We start from the raw sequence: 14,941 nt of genomic DNA, 5'->3' as shown, positions 1-14,941 counted from the left end.
TTGCCAACGCGGATGCGACGTCACCCTGGAGCACCCCAGTGTGGCTGCTACAACCCAAAGTGGCTCTCCAGGTGCCTCGCCGCACCCGCGCTGTGCAGGCTCAGGAATGACGTGGCCCCAGATGGCCGCCCCAGCCCCACCCCAGATGGGTCTGTCCAGGTGGGCTGGCCACTGGCCGGCCCCTCCCATGACCTGAGCTTTACCAGGTCCCACCCATTGTGATCTGGGCTGGCCAGGCCTTGGGAAACCAGCGGGATGGATGTAGTGCGTCAGGGGCAGGATGGAGTGCGGAGGCGTGGGGGGACTTCCAGATACATCCCAACGTGCAAGAGAGACCCCGGATTCGCGAGGCACAGCAACCTGGCCTCTGCAGAGCAGACAGGCACCCTGAAGGGACATCTTATTATTATTATTTGAGATGGAATCTCACTCTTGTTGCTCAGGTTGGAGTGCAATAGCACGATCTGGGCTCACCACAACTTCTGCCTCCTAGGTTCAAGTGATTCTCCTACCTCTGCCTCCCGAGTATTTGGGATTATAGGGATGTGCCACCACACCTGGCTAAATTTTTTTGTATTTTTAGTAGAAACGAGGTTTCTCCATGTTGGTCAGGCTGGTCTTGAACTCCTGACCTCAGGTGATCCGCCCGCCTCAGCCTCCCAAAGTGCTGGGATTACAAGCATGAGCCAACACCCCCAGCCGGGACATGTTATTAACACTGAAATGAGAAATCTGACACGGGGCAGGCATCCTGGGGGAAGTGGTCCCCTGGCTGCCTAGGAGAGAATCTCCTCTCCCTCATGTCTTGTTCCGTCTGACCTCACCTGGCTTTGTGACCATTCTCCCCTGAGATGCCCTGGGCTCCCCTTGCCCTGCCAGGCCCCAGGGCCTTGACACCTGCTATTTGCTCTGTCCAAATCTATAAAGCCCCGTAGCCTCTGGGGCCCCTGATAAAAATGTCTCAATGACGGGAATCCGCCCATCAGCAGCTTTTTGTATTGCCAAACTGTAAGTGTGAGGCTGGCTGCGCCCCAGACCCACAGAGCTCCTAAGTCCCCTTTCAGGAGCATTTAGGAAAGTTATGAAAAGCAATGTGTACTCAGGGTATGAGTGCAGCCACAGAAGTGTGAGCTGCCCACAGCAGGCACAGTCGAAGGGCCCCAGTGGGGACGGGACAGCCCACCCCCGTGTGTGAGGCACTGCCTGATCAGCCCTGCATCCCACAGCCAGGGCAGGCATCCCTGACAGTCTCCATGGTGATGCCCTGGCACGGAGCACTGCCTTCCACCCACACAGCTCACATAAGGAATGAACTGGGCTGGCCTCTGCCCGATGACCCTCCATGTCCAGCCCTGGGCCCTGGGCCAGGCCTATGGAGGCGTCCATGATCACAGTCCTCCTGCAGAGGCATCAAGGCTCAGTGAGAGCCACCTGTCCTTTGTGAGTGCATCTGTCCCAGGTGTGAGCCCACAGGCCCTGGAGAGGCAACTTCAGTGCCTGGGGGAGGCAGGGAAGCAGAAGTGGGTGGAAGCCACGTGCTGAGCGAGGCCCTGGGTGGGCAGGACCGGGACTGGTTGTAGGAACAGCAGGATCCCGGGCCTGGCTGAGGGATCCGCTCTTCTCAGGGGCATCTGAGGGTGGGACAGGGTCCCAGGAAGGCTAACCCTAGGTTCGTGCTTAGGAGAATGTTCTAGCTGGAAGAACGTGCAAGGCCATGGTTTAAAGTGCTGTAACTCATGGAAAGACACAGCTTGGAGGTGGCCTTGGAGCAGGGCTTTGAGCCGGTGCCTCCTCTCTAGCCTCACTTGGCTCTGGGCAGAGAGATCAGAGAAGCTGCCAGGCACTGCCAGCCACACGGGCGCTGCCCCTATTGGCTACCTGCCTCCTTCACAGGAGAGAAGGTAACAGGGGCTCAGGGCCTGCCGGGCCAGGCCATGGCCAGCAGACCCGCTGTGCCCCAATGGGTGTGCCCGGCTAGGTGACAGTGCCGCCTGCCCCATTCCCTTTACTTCCTCAGCCTTCCCAGGTTCTGCAGCAGCCCGGAGAAGCCTGGCACTCAGGGTCACAATTCCAGTTCCAGTCTCTCGTCTCTGTCCCTTTACCCACACCGAGCCAGGGCAGGGCCCACGACAGACCACCAAACCACAAAAGCGCGGCTCCAGCACAGGCCCTCCCTGCGCCCAGTGGGTGTGGCCTGGCTGCCCTGTGTTCCTCACGGTGTCCCCCTGTGAGCCAGAGCAGCGGAGTTGAGACCATGGTGGGGGCTGTTGAGCTCCGTGTCTGTGTCGAGCTGCGTGGGGCGAATGTGGTGTGATGGACGTGAACTCTGTGCATTTGCCGAAGCACTCAGAAGCAAGTCAGTTCTCACATCAGCAAAGTGATCTTGGCTACAGTATGTCAAACTTAAACTGACTTCCTGAGCCCCGGTTTCTTCAGTCTATTTCCTGTAAGCCCCTTTCCTAAGAGAAGCTACACCCAGGCCAGGAAGTTTTGCAAGGGGCCTTGCAGAATTCAAGCATTGAGTTGCTCTTAACAGAAACACAAAATGTCAGAGCCCAGAAGGTCTCTTAGGGCCTCAGACCCACCGTGGGTGACACATGGACCCTCCAAGGTCCCAGTGAGGTATCTAAGGGCACCCTGGACAGGGCAGTGCCAGGGGCTCTTCTCAGGCACTGCCCCTCCCCACAATGCCGGAGCTGCCCCTCCTGGGACGAGGCCCTTCCCTGTGTCCACTCTCGGGCCCCAGGGCAGGGCGGCCAGCAAGGAGCAGAGGCGTCAGCCCAGCCACTGTCCTCCTGTTGGAACAGCCCCGGGCAGCGCCTGCGCCCCACAGCCAGCGCCCCCTGCTGGGTCATTTCTAGCATCTGATGAAACTGACTCGGTTTCATCAGGGCCACTGACGGGGCTCTCATTCTGTGTGACTCAGCTGTGCCCCCAGTTCCTGGAGGGGACAGTTCCATTGGCCCTTGGTGGAGACCACCCTCTGGGTCAACGCTGGTGTGTTTTGGGCACTTAGGAGGATTAAGTCCCTCGGTCAGAAACAGAAAGCCACAGTTCTCCATCTTCCTGGAGAGACTTGGGCCCCGCTTTTCTGACATCCCGACGTCCACAACGAAAACCTGAGCTCCCTTCCTTGGGTCACCCTGCATGGTAGCTTCGTCCACACGGGGTGGGGGTGCGCATGGCCATGGCCCAGAGACCGTCCCTGGCTACTCAGGTGGGCCTCTTGCCCCTCAGCTAGTGGGTCATGGCTACAACTGCAGCCGCACCTTGATGATGGGAGCTGGAGGGTTGACCCCCGTGGGAGCTGGTGCAGAGCCAGGAGCTACCCCGAGTGCTCAGCTCAGCTCCGTAGCTGGGAAGATTTGCCAGATAAAGGAAGCCAGCGGGACTCCCGGCGCTGCCCCAGCCGTGGGCCACACTCGATGCTTCCAGAATTGTCACTGGGATGTGGTCCCCCTTGGTCCTCAGAGGCCAAGCTCAGCCCCGAGGCAACCTGCCCTCTCGCATGGCTGTTCTTTGCCCCTCCAGCCCCAGCTGCCCCCTGACCCGTGGGCACGTCCTGTGCTATTCTCAGCTGCCATGCAGTGCCACCCCTGGGTGCTGTGGCAGGGGTCCGCCTTCGGGGTCCCCAAGAGCCGGCAGTTCTGGGCCGAGGTGCACGTCGGGACTGCCGTTCCATCCATCCCTCCCACTTGCCAGCCCCTCCGGGTGCTCACCGGGAGAACAGTTTTTTGCTGCGAGGTCTGTGATGCCCATTTCCCACCTAGGGTGCTTGGAGCCCCCACTGTAGTCTTAAGCACGAGAGAAACGGCAGAGGGAGCCCAGGCCGCCTCACACCTGTGTCTTTGGAGCAAGGCCCGTTCGACAGAGGTGCTGGGGGCTGCAGCACAGCAAGTGAGCACCGCTGTCACCCTCCATGGAGCCAGCCCTGCCCTGGGACTCCTGTGCCAAGCAGGCCGGGCGCTGGCGGGACCTGCAGGCGGGCTCTGAAGGGAGACCACAGACCAAGCCACACGGCTGCAAGTGCCGGCCGGAACTTGCTCGGGGGCACTGGGATCAGTTTGCTGGGGCTGCCGGGACAAAATACGACCTGGAGGCTGAAGTTTGAGGTCAGGGTGTGGGCAGGGTTGGTTTCTCCGGAAGCCTCTCTTTGGCTTGGAGATGGCAGTTGCCTCCCTGTGTCCACACGCGGCCCTCCCTCTATGAGTCCTCACGTCCTCTTACTAAGAGTGAATCGGCCCAGCTTAAGACCTCATTTTAACTTAATGTCTCTTTCAACGCCCTGTCTCCAAATACAGTCACATTCAGAGATTTGGGGAATTAAATTTTCAACATGTGAATTTGGCTGGGGGGCACACAGTTCAGCCCAGCCCAGCCTCCAATGCTTATGCCCAATCTGAGCCACCCCTTCTCTGGCTCGCTCACCCTCAACCAGCTCAGTTCGCCTTTTTCTTTTTTGATGATTATTAGTTTTTGAGTTGGGATCTTACTGTGTTGCCCAGGCTGGAGTGCAGTGGTGGGATCACAACTCACTGCAACTTCAACCTTCTAGGCTCAAGCGATCCTCCTACCTAAGCCGCTGAAATATCTGGGACTACAGTCACGTGCCGCCACATCGGCTAATTTTTTGAATTTTTGTAGAGACGTGGCCTCATTATGCTGCCCAGACTGGTCTGAAGCTCCTGCCCTCAACCCCCCCGCCTCAGCCTCCCAAAGTGCTGGGATTACAGATGCGAGCCACCGCGCCTGGCCCTCTTTCTCCTTAAACATGAAGAGTTTACGTCAAACATATTTTTAGCATTTTCCTACAGCGGTTTTGGACCCACACAAGTGGGGATAACTGCAGCGAGCCTCCCTCCTCAGCTCCAGAAACCTCAGCCTGATGCTGTTCTCACGACCCCTTGGCCCCCAGCCCTGCCACACACACACACACTTCTGCTCTCTGTAATATTTTCAAGTACATCCAGACCTCTTTTTATTTATTCTGCTCCACCATACTAATGGTGAGCTTATTTTAGGTAGTTTTCTTTTTTTTTTTTTTTGCGATGGAGTCTCCTCTTTTGCCAGGCTAGAGTGCAATAGCACAGTCTCGGCTCACTGCAACCTCTGCCTCCTGGGTTCAAGCGATTCTTTTGCCTCTGCCTCCCAAGTAGCTGGAATTATAGGCGTGCGCCACCACGCCCGGCTAACTTTTGTATTTTTAGTAGAGCCGGGGTTTCACCATGTTGGCCAGGCTGGTCTCAAACTCCTGACCTTGTGATCCGCCCGCCTCGGCCTCCCAAAGTGCTGGGATTACAGGCGTGAGCCACTGCGCCCGGCCAGTAGTTTTCTTTTAAACAGAGTAACAACACCTCCAGGCTTCGGTTCCCTGACTGGGCACTGGAGAGGTTGAGGTAAACGTTTCTAGCAGCAGCTGCAGCTCGGCACCCTGGGGAACTCATACTTTGCCTTTTTCCAAAGTCGTCTTAACGGGGTTTTCTGTGTCCATGGCAGAGTGTCTCAAAAGAGGCGCTTCCTACCCAGAGAGGAAATGCTGGATGCCAGCCAAGCTTCAAGAGCCCAGGAAGTCATTTCATCAAATGATGGGGCCTTTCCAGGAGCTATAGGCCATTGTAACATGAAAGGGCTATTAGCAGCTTGCCAAACGCAGTCACGGTTTTCTGAACCATGATGAGGCTTAGGGCCCAGGAAGCAGTCACGCATCCCTTTTTACAGGGAAGGAAACAGGCTCAGGGAGGAGAGGTGATGGCCATCCAGGGTCTCGTGAGTGACAGCAGGCAGGAGCCTGGGGTTTGTCCACCTTGCACTGTTCATAATCAGACAGGGAAGCCAAGGCTGGGCTGGGCGGCCCCAGGCGATACCTGCTCCGGCCTCCACACCCCCCTCCTCTGTAGACAGCTCAAGCAGCAACAGGAGACGCAGTGGGGTACAGCCCCTGCTCCTGGTCTCTGCTCTTCGTGACTTCCTCACATGTCCTCCCAGATTTACTTATTTATTGTTTTTCTGAGACAGCCTTGCTCTGTCACCCAGGCTGGAGTGCAGTGGCGCGATCTCGATTCACTGCAACCTCCACCTCCTGGATTGAAGCGATTCTTCTGCCTCAGCCTCACGAGTAGCTGGGATGACAGGCACCTGCCACCATGCCCGGCTATTTTTTGTATTTGTTTTTTTAAGTAGAAATGGGTTTTCACCATGTTGGCCAGGCTGGTTTACTCCTGACCTCTAGTGATCCACCTGCCTCAGCCTCCCAGAGGGCCGGGATTGCAGGCATAAGCCACCGCACCTGGCCTTCCCCCAGATGTTGCTGTGCTGTCTGCACACACAGGCATGTGGGTGCACACCTGTATTCATCCATGTGGCGTGCTGAGAGGGTATGCGCCCCCAGTGCCCAGCACAGGGCAGGTGCATGGCCACATGGTCGGGGTCGCGGGCAGGGATGCCCTCTCCCCAGGGCTGAAGGCTGCGGCCGTACTGCCTCCCGCCCGTCCTAGTAAGCACTGTGTTCCTCCAGCTGTGGCTCCTTTCAGTAGTTTTTCAGATACACCAGAAACAGTCACTGTCCAAGTTGTTCCAAACATGAAGATCTTGATCCACTTACAATCTTTACTTGGTGCAGTGGGCATGGGCAGCCACTGGGGGCTGACGTGGGCAGAGACGTGGCGGACTTGGCTCTTCACTTCATCCCCTTCTGCATGTTTCGCTTTTTGCCGCAAGCTTGTGTTGCTTTTACAGCCACGAGAGCTGCCCCTCCAGCACCGTATGGGGCAGGATGCACACGTGACTCGGAGAGCTGCCCCTCCACCACCGTATGGGGCAGGATGCACACATGACTCGGAAGTGACGGCATCTGTTTGCCTCCTTGTAGCTCGAGCCGAGAAAACTATCCTGTAAGACCAGACGTGACAAGGAGAAGCAGGGCTGTAAGAGCTGCGGTGAGACCTTCAACTCCATCACCAAGAGGAGGCATCACTGCAAGCTGTGCGGGGCGGTGAGTCCTGGGACCGAGGAACAGGGACAGGGGCCACCCTGCTCTGACAGAGCAGCTGAGTCCTCTCCAGCAGCACATCAGCCCTGCAGAAGGGCTTCCAGATCCTGGCTCATGGACATAGATGCCCTTGAGTGCAAAATAGAATCTAATCACTTTTCTCTGGTCAGCTCTGGTGCTTAACAAACACTCAGTGTGATTGAAAAAGTGCTAGATTTGGAACCACAGAACCCCTAGCTGGGTGACCTTGAGAACAAGGAGATGATATTCTTCATTCCTTTAAGGAGTATTGGAGGCCGGTGAAGTGTGGCTGTGCTGGGAGCTCCTACTGCTGGCCTTTGCCCCAGCACTCCAGCGGTGCTGAAGGCCTGCTGGGTCCATGTGATGAGGCAATGCCTCTGACCGGTGGCCCAAGTGCACACATCTCTATTCCCCTCACTCCAAATCCATTCCTCCCGAGAATGGAGAACATTCAATGCTTGATATTGAATGTAAAAGGAACTTTTACTTGAGGAAGGAACTGATAATTTAACTACCTCTTGAGATTAAAGTTGAATCTGTGTTAGCAAGTGGATCTCAGCACAGAATGCTTTGGAGGTATTTTTCCAAAGGGTGCCAGCAACCTGTGCCTGGAGTGGTTGGTGTTACTTGTCACACCTTTGTGACATGGTGGGGAACAGCAAGGGGAGAGGAATAAGTGGATGAGTCTTGGAAGGATGGATGAGTGGATGGAGAGGTGGGTGAGTGGATAAGTAGACGGATGTATGGATGGATGGATGGATGGATGGGGAGACGGATGGATGGGGAGACGGATGGATGGATGGATGGATGGATGGGGAGATGGATAGATGGATGGATGGGTGGGGAATGGATGAATTGATGAGGAGATGGATGGTTGGCTGGATGGATGGGTGGATGGATGGATGAATGGGTGGGGAGTGGATGAATGGATGAGGAGATGGATGGTTGGATGGGGAGATGGATGGATGGATGGATGGTGGGGAGTGGATGAATGGATGAGGAAATGGATGGATGGATGAGGAGATGGATGGATGGAATGGATGGATGGATGGATGGATGGATGGGGAGATGGATGGATGGATGGATGGATGGATGGATGGGGAGATGGATGGATGGATGGATGGATGGATGGATGGGGAGATGGATGGATGGATGGATGGATGGATGGTGGGGAGTGGATGAATGGATGAAGAGATGGATGGATGAGAGATGGATGGATGGATGAGTGAGTGAATGGATGAGGAGATGGATGGATGGATGAATGGATGAATGGATGGATAGGTGGGTAGTTAAATGGCCTATGGAAGTATGAATGGAAGTGGATATATAGGAAGTATAGAGGGATGACTGCAGAATGGATGAATGGATGAATAGATGAATAGTTTGATGGCATACAGAAGTATGTACGGATGGATGAGTGGATGAAGGATAAATGGTGGAGGATGGATAGATGAATGGGTGGATGGATGAATAGATACCTGGATAATGAATGGGTGGATGGATGTGTGGGTGGGTGGATGAATGGATGATGGATGGATGCATGGATGATGGATGATGGACAGATGAATGGATGGGCAGGCAAGTGGAAAATGTGATCTCTACCTGTTAAAGAATTCTTGGCCAGGCACGGTGGCTCACGCCTGTAACCCCAGCACTTTGGGAGGCTGAGCCAGGCAGATCATGAGGTCAGGAATTCAAGACCATCCTGGCCAATATGGTGAAACCCCATCTCTACTGAAAATACAAAAAATTAGCTGGGTGTGGTGGTGCGCGCCTATAATCCCAGCCACTTGGGAGGCTGAGGCAGGAGAATTGCTTGAACATGGGAGGTGGAGATTGCAGTGAGCCAAGATTGCACCACTGCACTTCAGCCTGGTGACAGATCAAGACTCTATGTCTCCAGAAAAAAAAAAAAAAAAAAAAAAAAAAAAAGAATTCTCATTTTGGGCCCATACTGTGCTTTAGAATTGAGGGATTTAACTCAAACCTGGTTTCCCTATCAGACCTGATGGGACCCTGTTGCTTTAAGAGCCATCCTCAGACTACATGTCCAGGCCCCTGCTCCAGGCTTCCTGACGACTCAGGATCAGAAGCTGTGGCTTCTGTTAACCTTCCTGGGAGTGAGCGTCCTCATGGTCAACCTGGACTTCCCTGCACAGCAGAGGTGGCGTGGCGCCCTCAGTGACGTAACTGCATCTCTGTGCCAGCCTGCTGGTGCTTAGCTTGGTTTTCATTGCCTTGGTTTGCCCAGTATTCCTGCTTCCTCATAGAAGAAGTGATAGAGGAAAGAAAAATTCCAAAAATAAAATTCCCATAAAAGTAGGACTCCAGAAGAGGGTGCCTTCCGTCTACTTAAAGAGAGCACTCTCCCCTTTGCTGTGGCTCCTGAGGCCTTCGATATGAGCCTCAGTGCTCGAGCGCCACGGTCCCTTAGCAGCCAGTGCCCGCAGGGTTAGGTTCAAGCTAGAATTCCCCAAGGTTTGAACAAAGACCTCCAAGTCCTCTGCAGCATTCAGTATGCGGGGCAGGAGGGAACGGGGAAGCAGATGCGCAAGTGGGTGTGGGTGGCCCTGAGACGCAGCAGCCTCTGTGTGCTGGGAAAAGGGTCCAGCAGAGGGAGGGAGACCGAGGCAGAGAGAGGGCCACCAATGGGATGCAATTGGAGGGGCCAGAGGAGGGGGCCACGGGGGTCTGCTGGGAGTGTCCAAGGTAGGAAGAGCTCTGGAGAAGGCACTGAGGAGCACTCGTTGGCTGAATTCCCATGCTCCCCTGTGCATCTGTCACGTTCCACTGTAGACAGACCATGACGACTTCCTCATCCATTCGTCTGCGGATGGACACGGGTTGCCTCCCGCTTTGGGCTGGTGTGACTAGTGCTGCTATGGACATGAATGTACAAACATCCCTGCAGAGTCTCCTTTCAGTTGTTTTGGGTACACACCCAGAGTGGCACTGTTGCATCCCATGGTAACGCTGTGTTTAAACATTTTGAGGAACCGCCATCCTGCTTCCAGCAGAGGCTGCACCAGATGCTTCCCACCAACAGCGCAAGGATTGCAGCTTCTCCACATCTGTGCCGACGCCGTTTTCTTCTCGTTGGTGTTGTTTGTTTGGAAAATAGCCATGCTCAGGGGGGACAGGTGGTCTCTGGTTATGATTTGCATTTCCCTGATGACCGCTGATGGGGCGTCTTCCCGGGTGCTTGGTGGCTCCTCCCATTCCTCCTCCCGTGCACGCAGACTCCTGGACTCTGGACCCTCTAGGCCAGGAGGGCGCTTACCGGATGCCCAGCGGGGCCAGCCGTGCTCTCTGCCCTCAGACAGGGAGAAGCCCGTTCTCCTCCAGGCGCTGTGTTGCGTCTCCTCCTCCCGCCCGCTCCACCTCTCCTCTGGCCTCTTCCTGGGTAGTCCTCTGTCCAGGGCGCCGGGGCACAGGTGCAGTCTGTTTGGCAGGTCATCTGTGGGAAATGCTCCGAGTTCAAGGCCGAGAACAGCCGGCAGAGCCGCGTCTGCAGAGAGTGTTTCCTGACGCAGCCAGTGGCCCCCGAGAGCCCCAGCCCCGAGGCTCTGGCCGAGCCCAAGCCGAGCACAGAGGTGAGTGCTCCCAGCTCCTGCCCCCCTCCAGACACCTGCTTCTGTGCCCCAGCAGCGCCAGCTGCCTCTGCTCCCAGAGTGTCCCTGGGACCAGGACAGATGTGGGTGTGTCTCAGTGGGGCCCCCAGGCTGGGAACAGCGCAGAGTGGCCACAGGTGAACTCCGAAGATCCCGTGTGTGCCCGCTGGCTTCTCAGGACCAGCCATTGGCACCCAGGAGTTAGATGGGAACAAGTGTCATTCCGGGTCACCTGGTTGGAGGGCATGGATTAGAGCTGCTCTCAAGTCCAGGCTTTGAGGCGCACCTGACGGGAAACTCTGCCCTCCCCTCTGCCTGACTCACCTCCAGCTGCAAAGGGTGAGCAGGACCCTGGAGGCAGGCGCGCCCCTCTTCCCCCCCTCCTGCTTCTCCCCCTCCTCCCTCCCCCTCCTCCCCCCTTCTCTTTGCCTCCTCCACTCCTCTTTCTGAGGGTTGCTGCTGCCTTTTCTGCCTGCCTGCCTGCCTTCCTCAAGAACACAGTCTGTTTTGGCGGGTTGCAGGAAAACTGAAAAAGAAAATGGGAGCTTCCAGAAAAGCACATCACCCTTTCTCTCCACTCTGTGGTTCCCAGAGCCAGCGTCTACCGTGGATTTCCCACCTACAGGCTCAGTGGGGGTGATCGGGGAGTCTGTGTTTTCAGGGTCCCAGCTGCTCTGACTTACAGCTGTGGTTGCAGCCCTGACCTGGGTCCTTGGTCTAAGAAGTCAAGGATGTAAGTCAAATACAATTGACTGCTGAATGATCTCGATGATGAAGGACCTTGCACTGCCACGGGGCTCCCTCATGGCCGAACTGTAAATACCGAGGTGTGTTCTGAGAGCCCCAGGGCCTTGCTGCATGTGCCTCCAGAGCCGGGCAAGGTGGACTCTGGCCTCAAAGGGGCCCAGGTCTGAGGGGTCCAGGTCCAGTAGCGGGTGTCAAAGCCACGTCCAAATGGTTCAGGAGCTGCAGCTGCACAATAGCTTCAACAGGGGCAGGAGAGAGGAAGGGCCCACGTGTGTGGTGTGGGGGTGTTGTGTGTGTGTGTGTGGTGTGTGTGTATGGGGTGTGTGTGTGGTGTGCCCGTGGTGTGGGGGGGGGTGTGGTGTGTGTGGTGTGTGTGGTGTGTGGTGTGTGTGCTGTGTGTGTGGTGTGTGTGGTGTGTGTGTGTGCTGTGTGTGTGGTGTGTGTGCTGTGTGTGTGGTGTGTGTGCTGTGTGTGTGGTATGTGTGTGGTGTGTATGTGGTGTGTGTGTGCTGTGTGTGTGGTGTGTGTGCTGTGTGTGTGGTATGTGTGTGGTGTGTATGTGGTGTGTGTGTGCTGTGTGTGTGGTGTGTGTGGTATGTGTGTGGTGTGTGTGTGGTGTGTGTGCTGTGTGTGTGGTGTGTGTGCTGTGTGTGTGGTATGTGTGTGGTGTGTGTGTGCTGTGTGTGTGGTGTGTGTGCTGTGTGTGCTGTGTGTGTGGTGTGTGTGTGGTGTGTGTGTGGTGTGTGTGTGGGGGTATGTGTGTGGTGTGCATGCACGTCCATGTATATTGTGTGTTTACGTCCATGTATATTGTGTGTGTAGACCGAAACGCTTGAAGTCCCTGTCACATGACCCACCCTCAGGTCCTTGCTGTCGGGTTCTCCTGTGGTTTTGATGGTGTCCTCACCCAGCATATGAACGCCCTCCCGTAGAGGGCCCGGCCTGCAACCCCATCTGATCCCACACACACCTACGTCCCACAGCCTTTGTGACCCTTGGAAGCCGGGCGAGGCTGCTCCCAGTCCCAGCGCAGGTCTCGGCCGTTTCTCCACAGCCAGCTCCTCTCAAGCAGTGGCCCTGGCCCTGCCCCAGCCTCCTCAGCAGGGCGTGACCACTGCAGGCCAGACTGTGTCTAACCTGTGTGTCTGTGTCCCCAGAAGACGCCCGCTGCAGACCCCCAGCCCAGCCTGCTCTGCGGCCCCCTGCAGCTGTCAGAGAGCGGTGAGGCCTGGAGTGAGGTATGGGCCGCCATCCCCACGTCCAGTCCCCACGTGCTGCACCTGCAGGGAGGCAGCCAGGTAAGTGTCCCCACCCCCTAGGCCCTCAAGCCAGCAGCCCAGAGCCTTAGGCCTGCACCACCAGCTGGGGCCTACCTGCTTGAGCAATGTTACCTGGGGCCTCAGTTTCCCCAGCAGCCCAGGGGCCCCTCTGCTTTCCAATCACAGGAGACAGAACCTACTGACACTTGGGTGGACCCCAGAGCCAGCCAGGGTGCAAGGAGGGGCAGGCCAGGGGGGCACAGAGGGTGGCCAGGAGCCACAGAACCTGTCAGGTGAGACTCAGGAACCCACACAGCCCTGGCCTGGCCGCTTGGAGCCCCAGTTGCTGCTCTGTCGAAGGGGCTGGCCTGTCCTGCCTCACCTCCCCAGGGGCCAGACAGCCCAAGGAGCTCATGGGGTCTGGGGGTCTGGTGAGGCAGGCAAGGCTCTCCCCTCCCCATATCGTCCCTCGGGGAGAACCAGTGGGCCCCCCACCAACCATCCTGTTAACAAAGGGCAGTGCAGGCACAGCCACCAGGCCCCTCGGGCTCAGCACCTGCCTTGCACTGCAAAGGTCTGGGAGTGGCTTCCTGGGAGGGGCCTGAGTCACTGGGGTGAGCCCGAGGCCAGGAAGCTGAGGCCCCGCTGACTGTCTGCTTCCCACTGCAGGATGGCCAGCTCACCATCCCTCTCCCCGGCTGCAAACTGAGTGTTCCAGACCCTGAGAAATGGCTGGACTCGGGGCATGTGTGGAAGCTGCAGCGGGCCAAGCAATCCTGGTACCTGAGTGCCCCCTCTGCAGAGCTGCAGCAGCGGTGGCTGGAGACGCTGAGCACTGCTGCCCATGGGGACGTGGCCCAGGACAGCCCAGGGGCCCTGCAGCCTCAGGTCCCTATGGGCACAGCTGCTCCGTGAGCTGAGCCTCCCACTGCCCTGCGAACCACAACGTTGGGCCTGTGCTGTCCTGGGAGGTGGCATCGGAGGCCACATGAAGAGCACCCTGGACTGCTGAGGGTGGGCCAACAGCCCAGAGCTCAGGACACTTGGCTTTGGAGGGAAGGAAACTGAGGCCCAGAGAGGGGCAGCCACTGGCCAAGGGTCACCCAGCAAGTCTTGGCTAAGAGCCTGGCCTCCAACCCTAGCAGTGTGGCCCGGAGCAGGGGCTGACTGCCAAATAATGGGCAGTGTGGTGATGCTGGCCCCAAAGGCAGAAGGCGGCAGTACTGGCACCGCCAGGGACCGCCACACCCTGCCGGTGTGCAGTGGGGTCCACCCCTGGCTCTGCCCAGCCTGTCTACACTGTGTGAGCTGAATCGCGACTCGCTTCCCACCTCCTCCCTTCTCTGCCCTCTCCTGAGGTTCTGCCTGCAGCCCCCGGGAGGTGGGTCTGCCCTGTCCTGGCTGGACTCACGGTTCCCGAATAATCAAGCTCAGAAACTCTGCTGGGACTTGCCCCAGCCACTGGGTGGCAGGCGCATGAGATTTATAGCTGTTCCTGGTGCTGGTGGCACACAGTGCTTATCTGCATAAATAAACGCTGGCCGCCAGCAGTGGGCGCAGCCTCGGTGCTCTCTCCTCAGCCCCTCAGCGGGATCCCCCTGCAAGGTGGGCCGGCTGATAAAGGGTTGGGGACAAGGGTGATGGAATCGCACTGGGCACACACCTCACCTGGAGAGCAGTTTCGCTTCCGTTGTCCTGCCAGGGGATGGGCGGGTGGCAGGTGAAGACAGCCAGGTGCAGAGATGAGGAGGACAGGTACAGGGCACTCAGCATGGTGCCAGTGGGGACCTTGCAAAGGCCACTGGGGTGGGGGTGCTGTTTGCACTGGGAGAGAGTGGGGGAATTCAGGGACCAGTGATGGGGGTGCTCACTGCACGACCCCCACCCCTCTAATATCCATGTGGAAACCTGGGAAGACATGTGGGCACCTGCCTGGGGGGGTGAGAGGGCAGGAGTGGGAGCCAGAAATAGCAGACTGGTCACAGGTGGGGGGGGGGCACACTGGTAGAGGGGACACGGGTGATGGGAGAGACACAGCTGAGATGAGGGGGCACAGGTGAGGGTGGACACCTGAGATTGGGGCACAGGTGAGTGGGGGACAGCTGAGATGGAGGCACAGGTGAGTGGGGGACAGCTGAGATGGCACGGGTGAGTGGGGGACAGCTGAGATGGCACAGGTGAGTAGGGGACAGCTGAGATGGAGGCACAGGTGAGTGGGGGACAGCTGAGATGGCACGGGTGAGTGAGGGACAGCTGAGATAGGGCACGGGTGAGTGAGGGACAGCTGAGAAAGGGCACGGGTGAGTGAGGGACAG

The 14,941-nt window shown here is 57.4% G+C and overlaps 1 protein-coding gene across 3 annotated transcripts in view; it reads left to right on the top strand.

The window, feature by feature from the left end:
• Window positions 1-14,533, top strand: part of FGD3 (FYVE, RhoGEF and PH domain containing 3) — a 58,896-nt gene extending 44,363 nt beyond the window's left edge. Inside the window, exons 15-18 of one of the 3 annotated variants that reach the window (XM_039475178.2) lie at window positions 6,869-6,991; window positions 10,462-10,602; window positions 12,528-12,665; window positions 13,296-14,533. In XM_039475178.2, coding sequence (XP_039331112.2) covers window positions 6,869-6,991; window positions 10,462-10,602; window positions 12,528-12,665; window positions 13,296-13,541 — 648 coding nt within the window. In that variant the 3' untranslated portion in view covers window positions 13,542-14,533. Of the gene's footprint in view, window positions 1-6,868; window positions 6,992-10,461; window positions 10,603-12,230; window positions 12,666-13,295 lie in introns of those variants that run through there. The other 2 variants (XM_039475177.2, XM_039475179.2) reach the window with 2 other exon arrangements.
• Window positions 14,534-14,941: the final 408 nt, after the last annotated feature.

This window comes from Saimiri boliviensis, chromosome 2 (assembly GCF_048565385.1).
Source record: "Saimiri boliviensis isolate mSaiBol1 chromosome 2, mSaiBol1.pri, whole genome shotgun sequence".
NCBI classification, from domain to species: domain Eukaryota; kingdom Metazoa; phylum Chordata; class Mammalia; order Primates; family Cebidae; genus Saimiri; species Saimiri boliviensis.
This window is presented reverse-complemented; position numbering and strand designations above follow the sequence as displayed.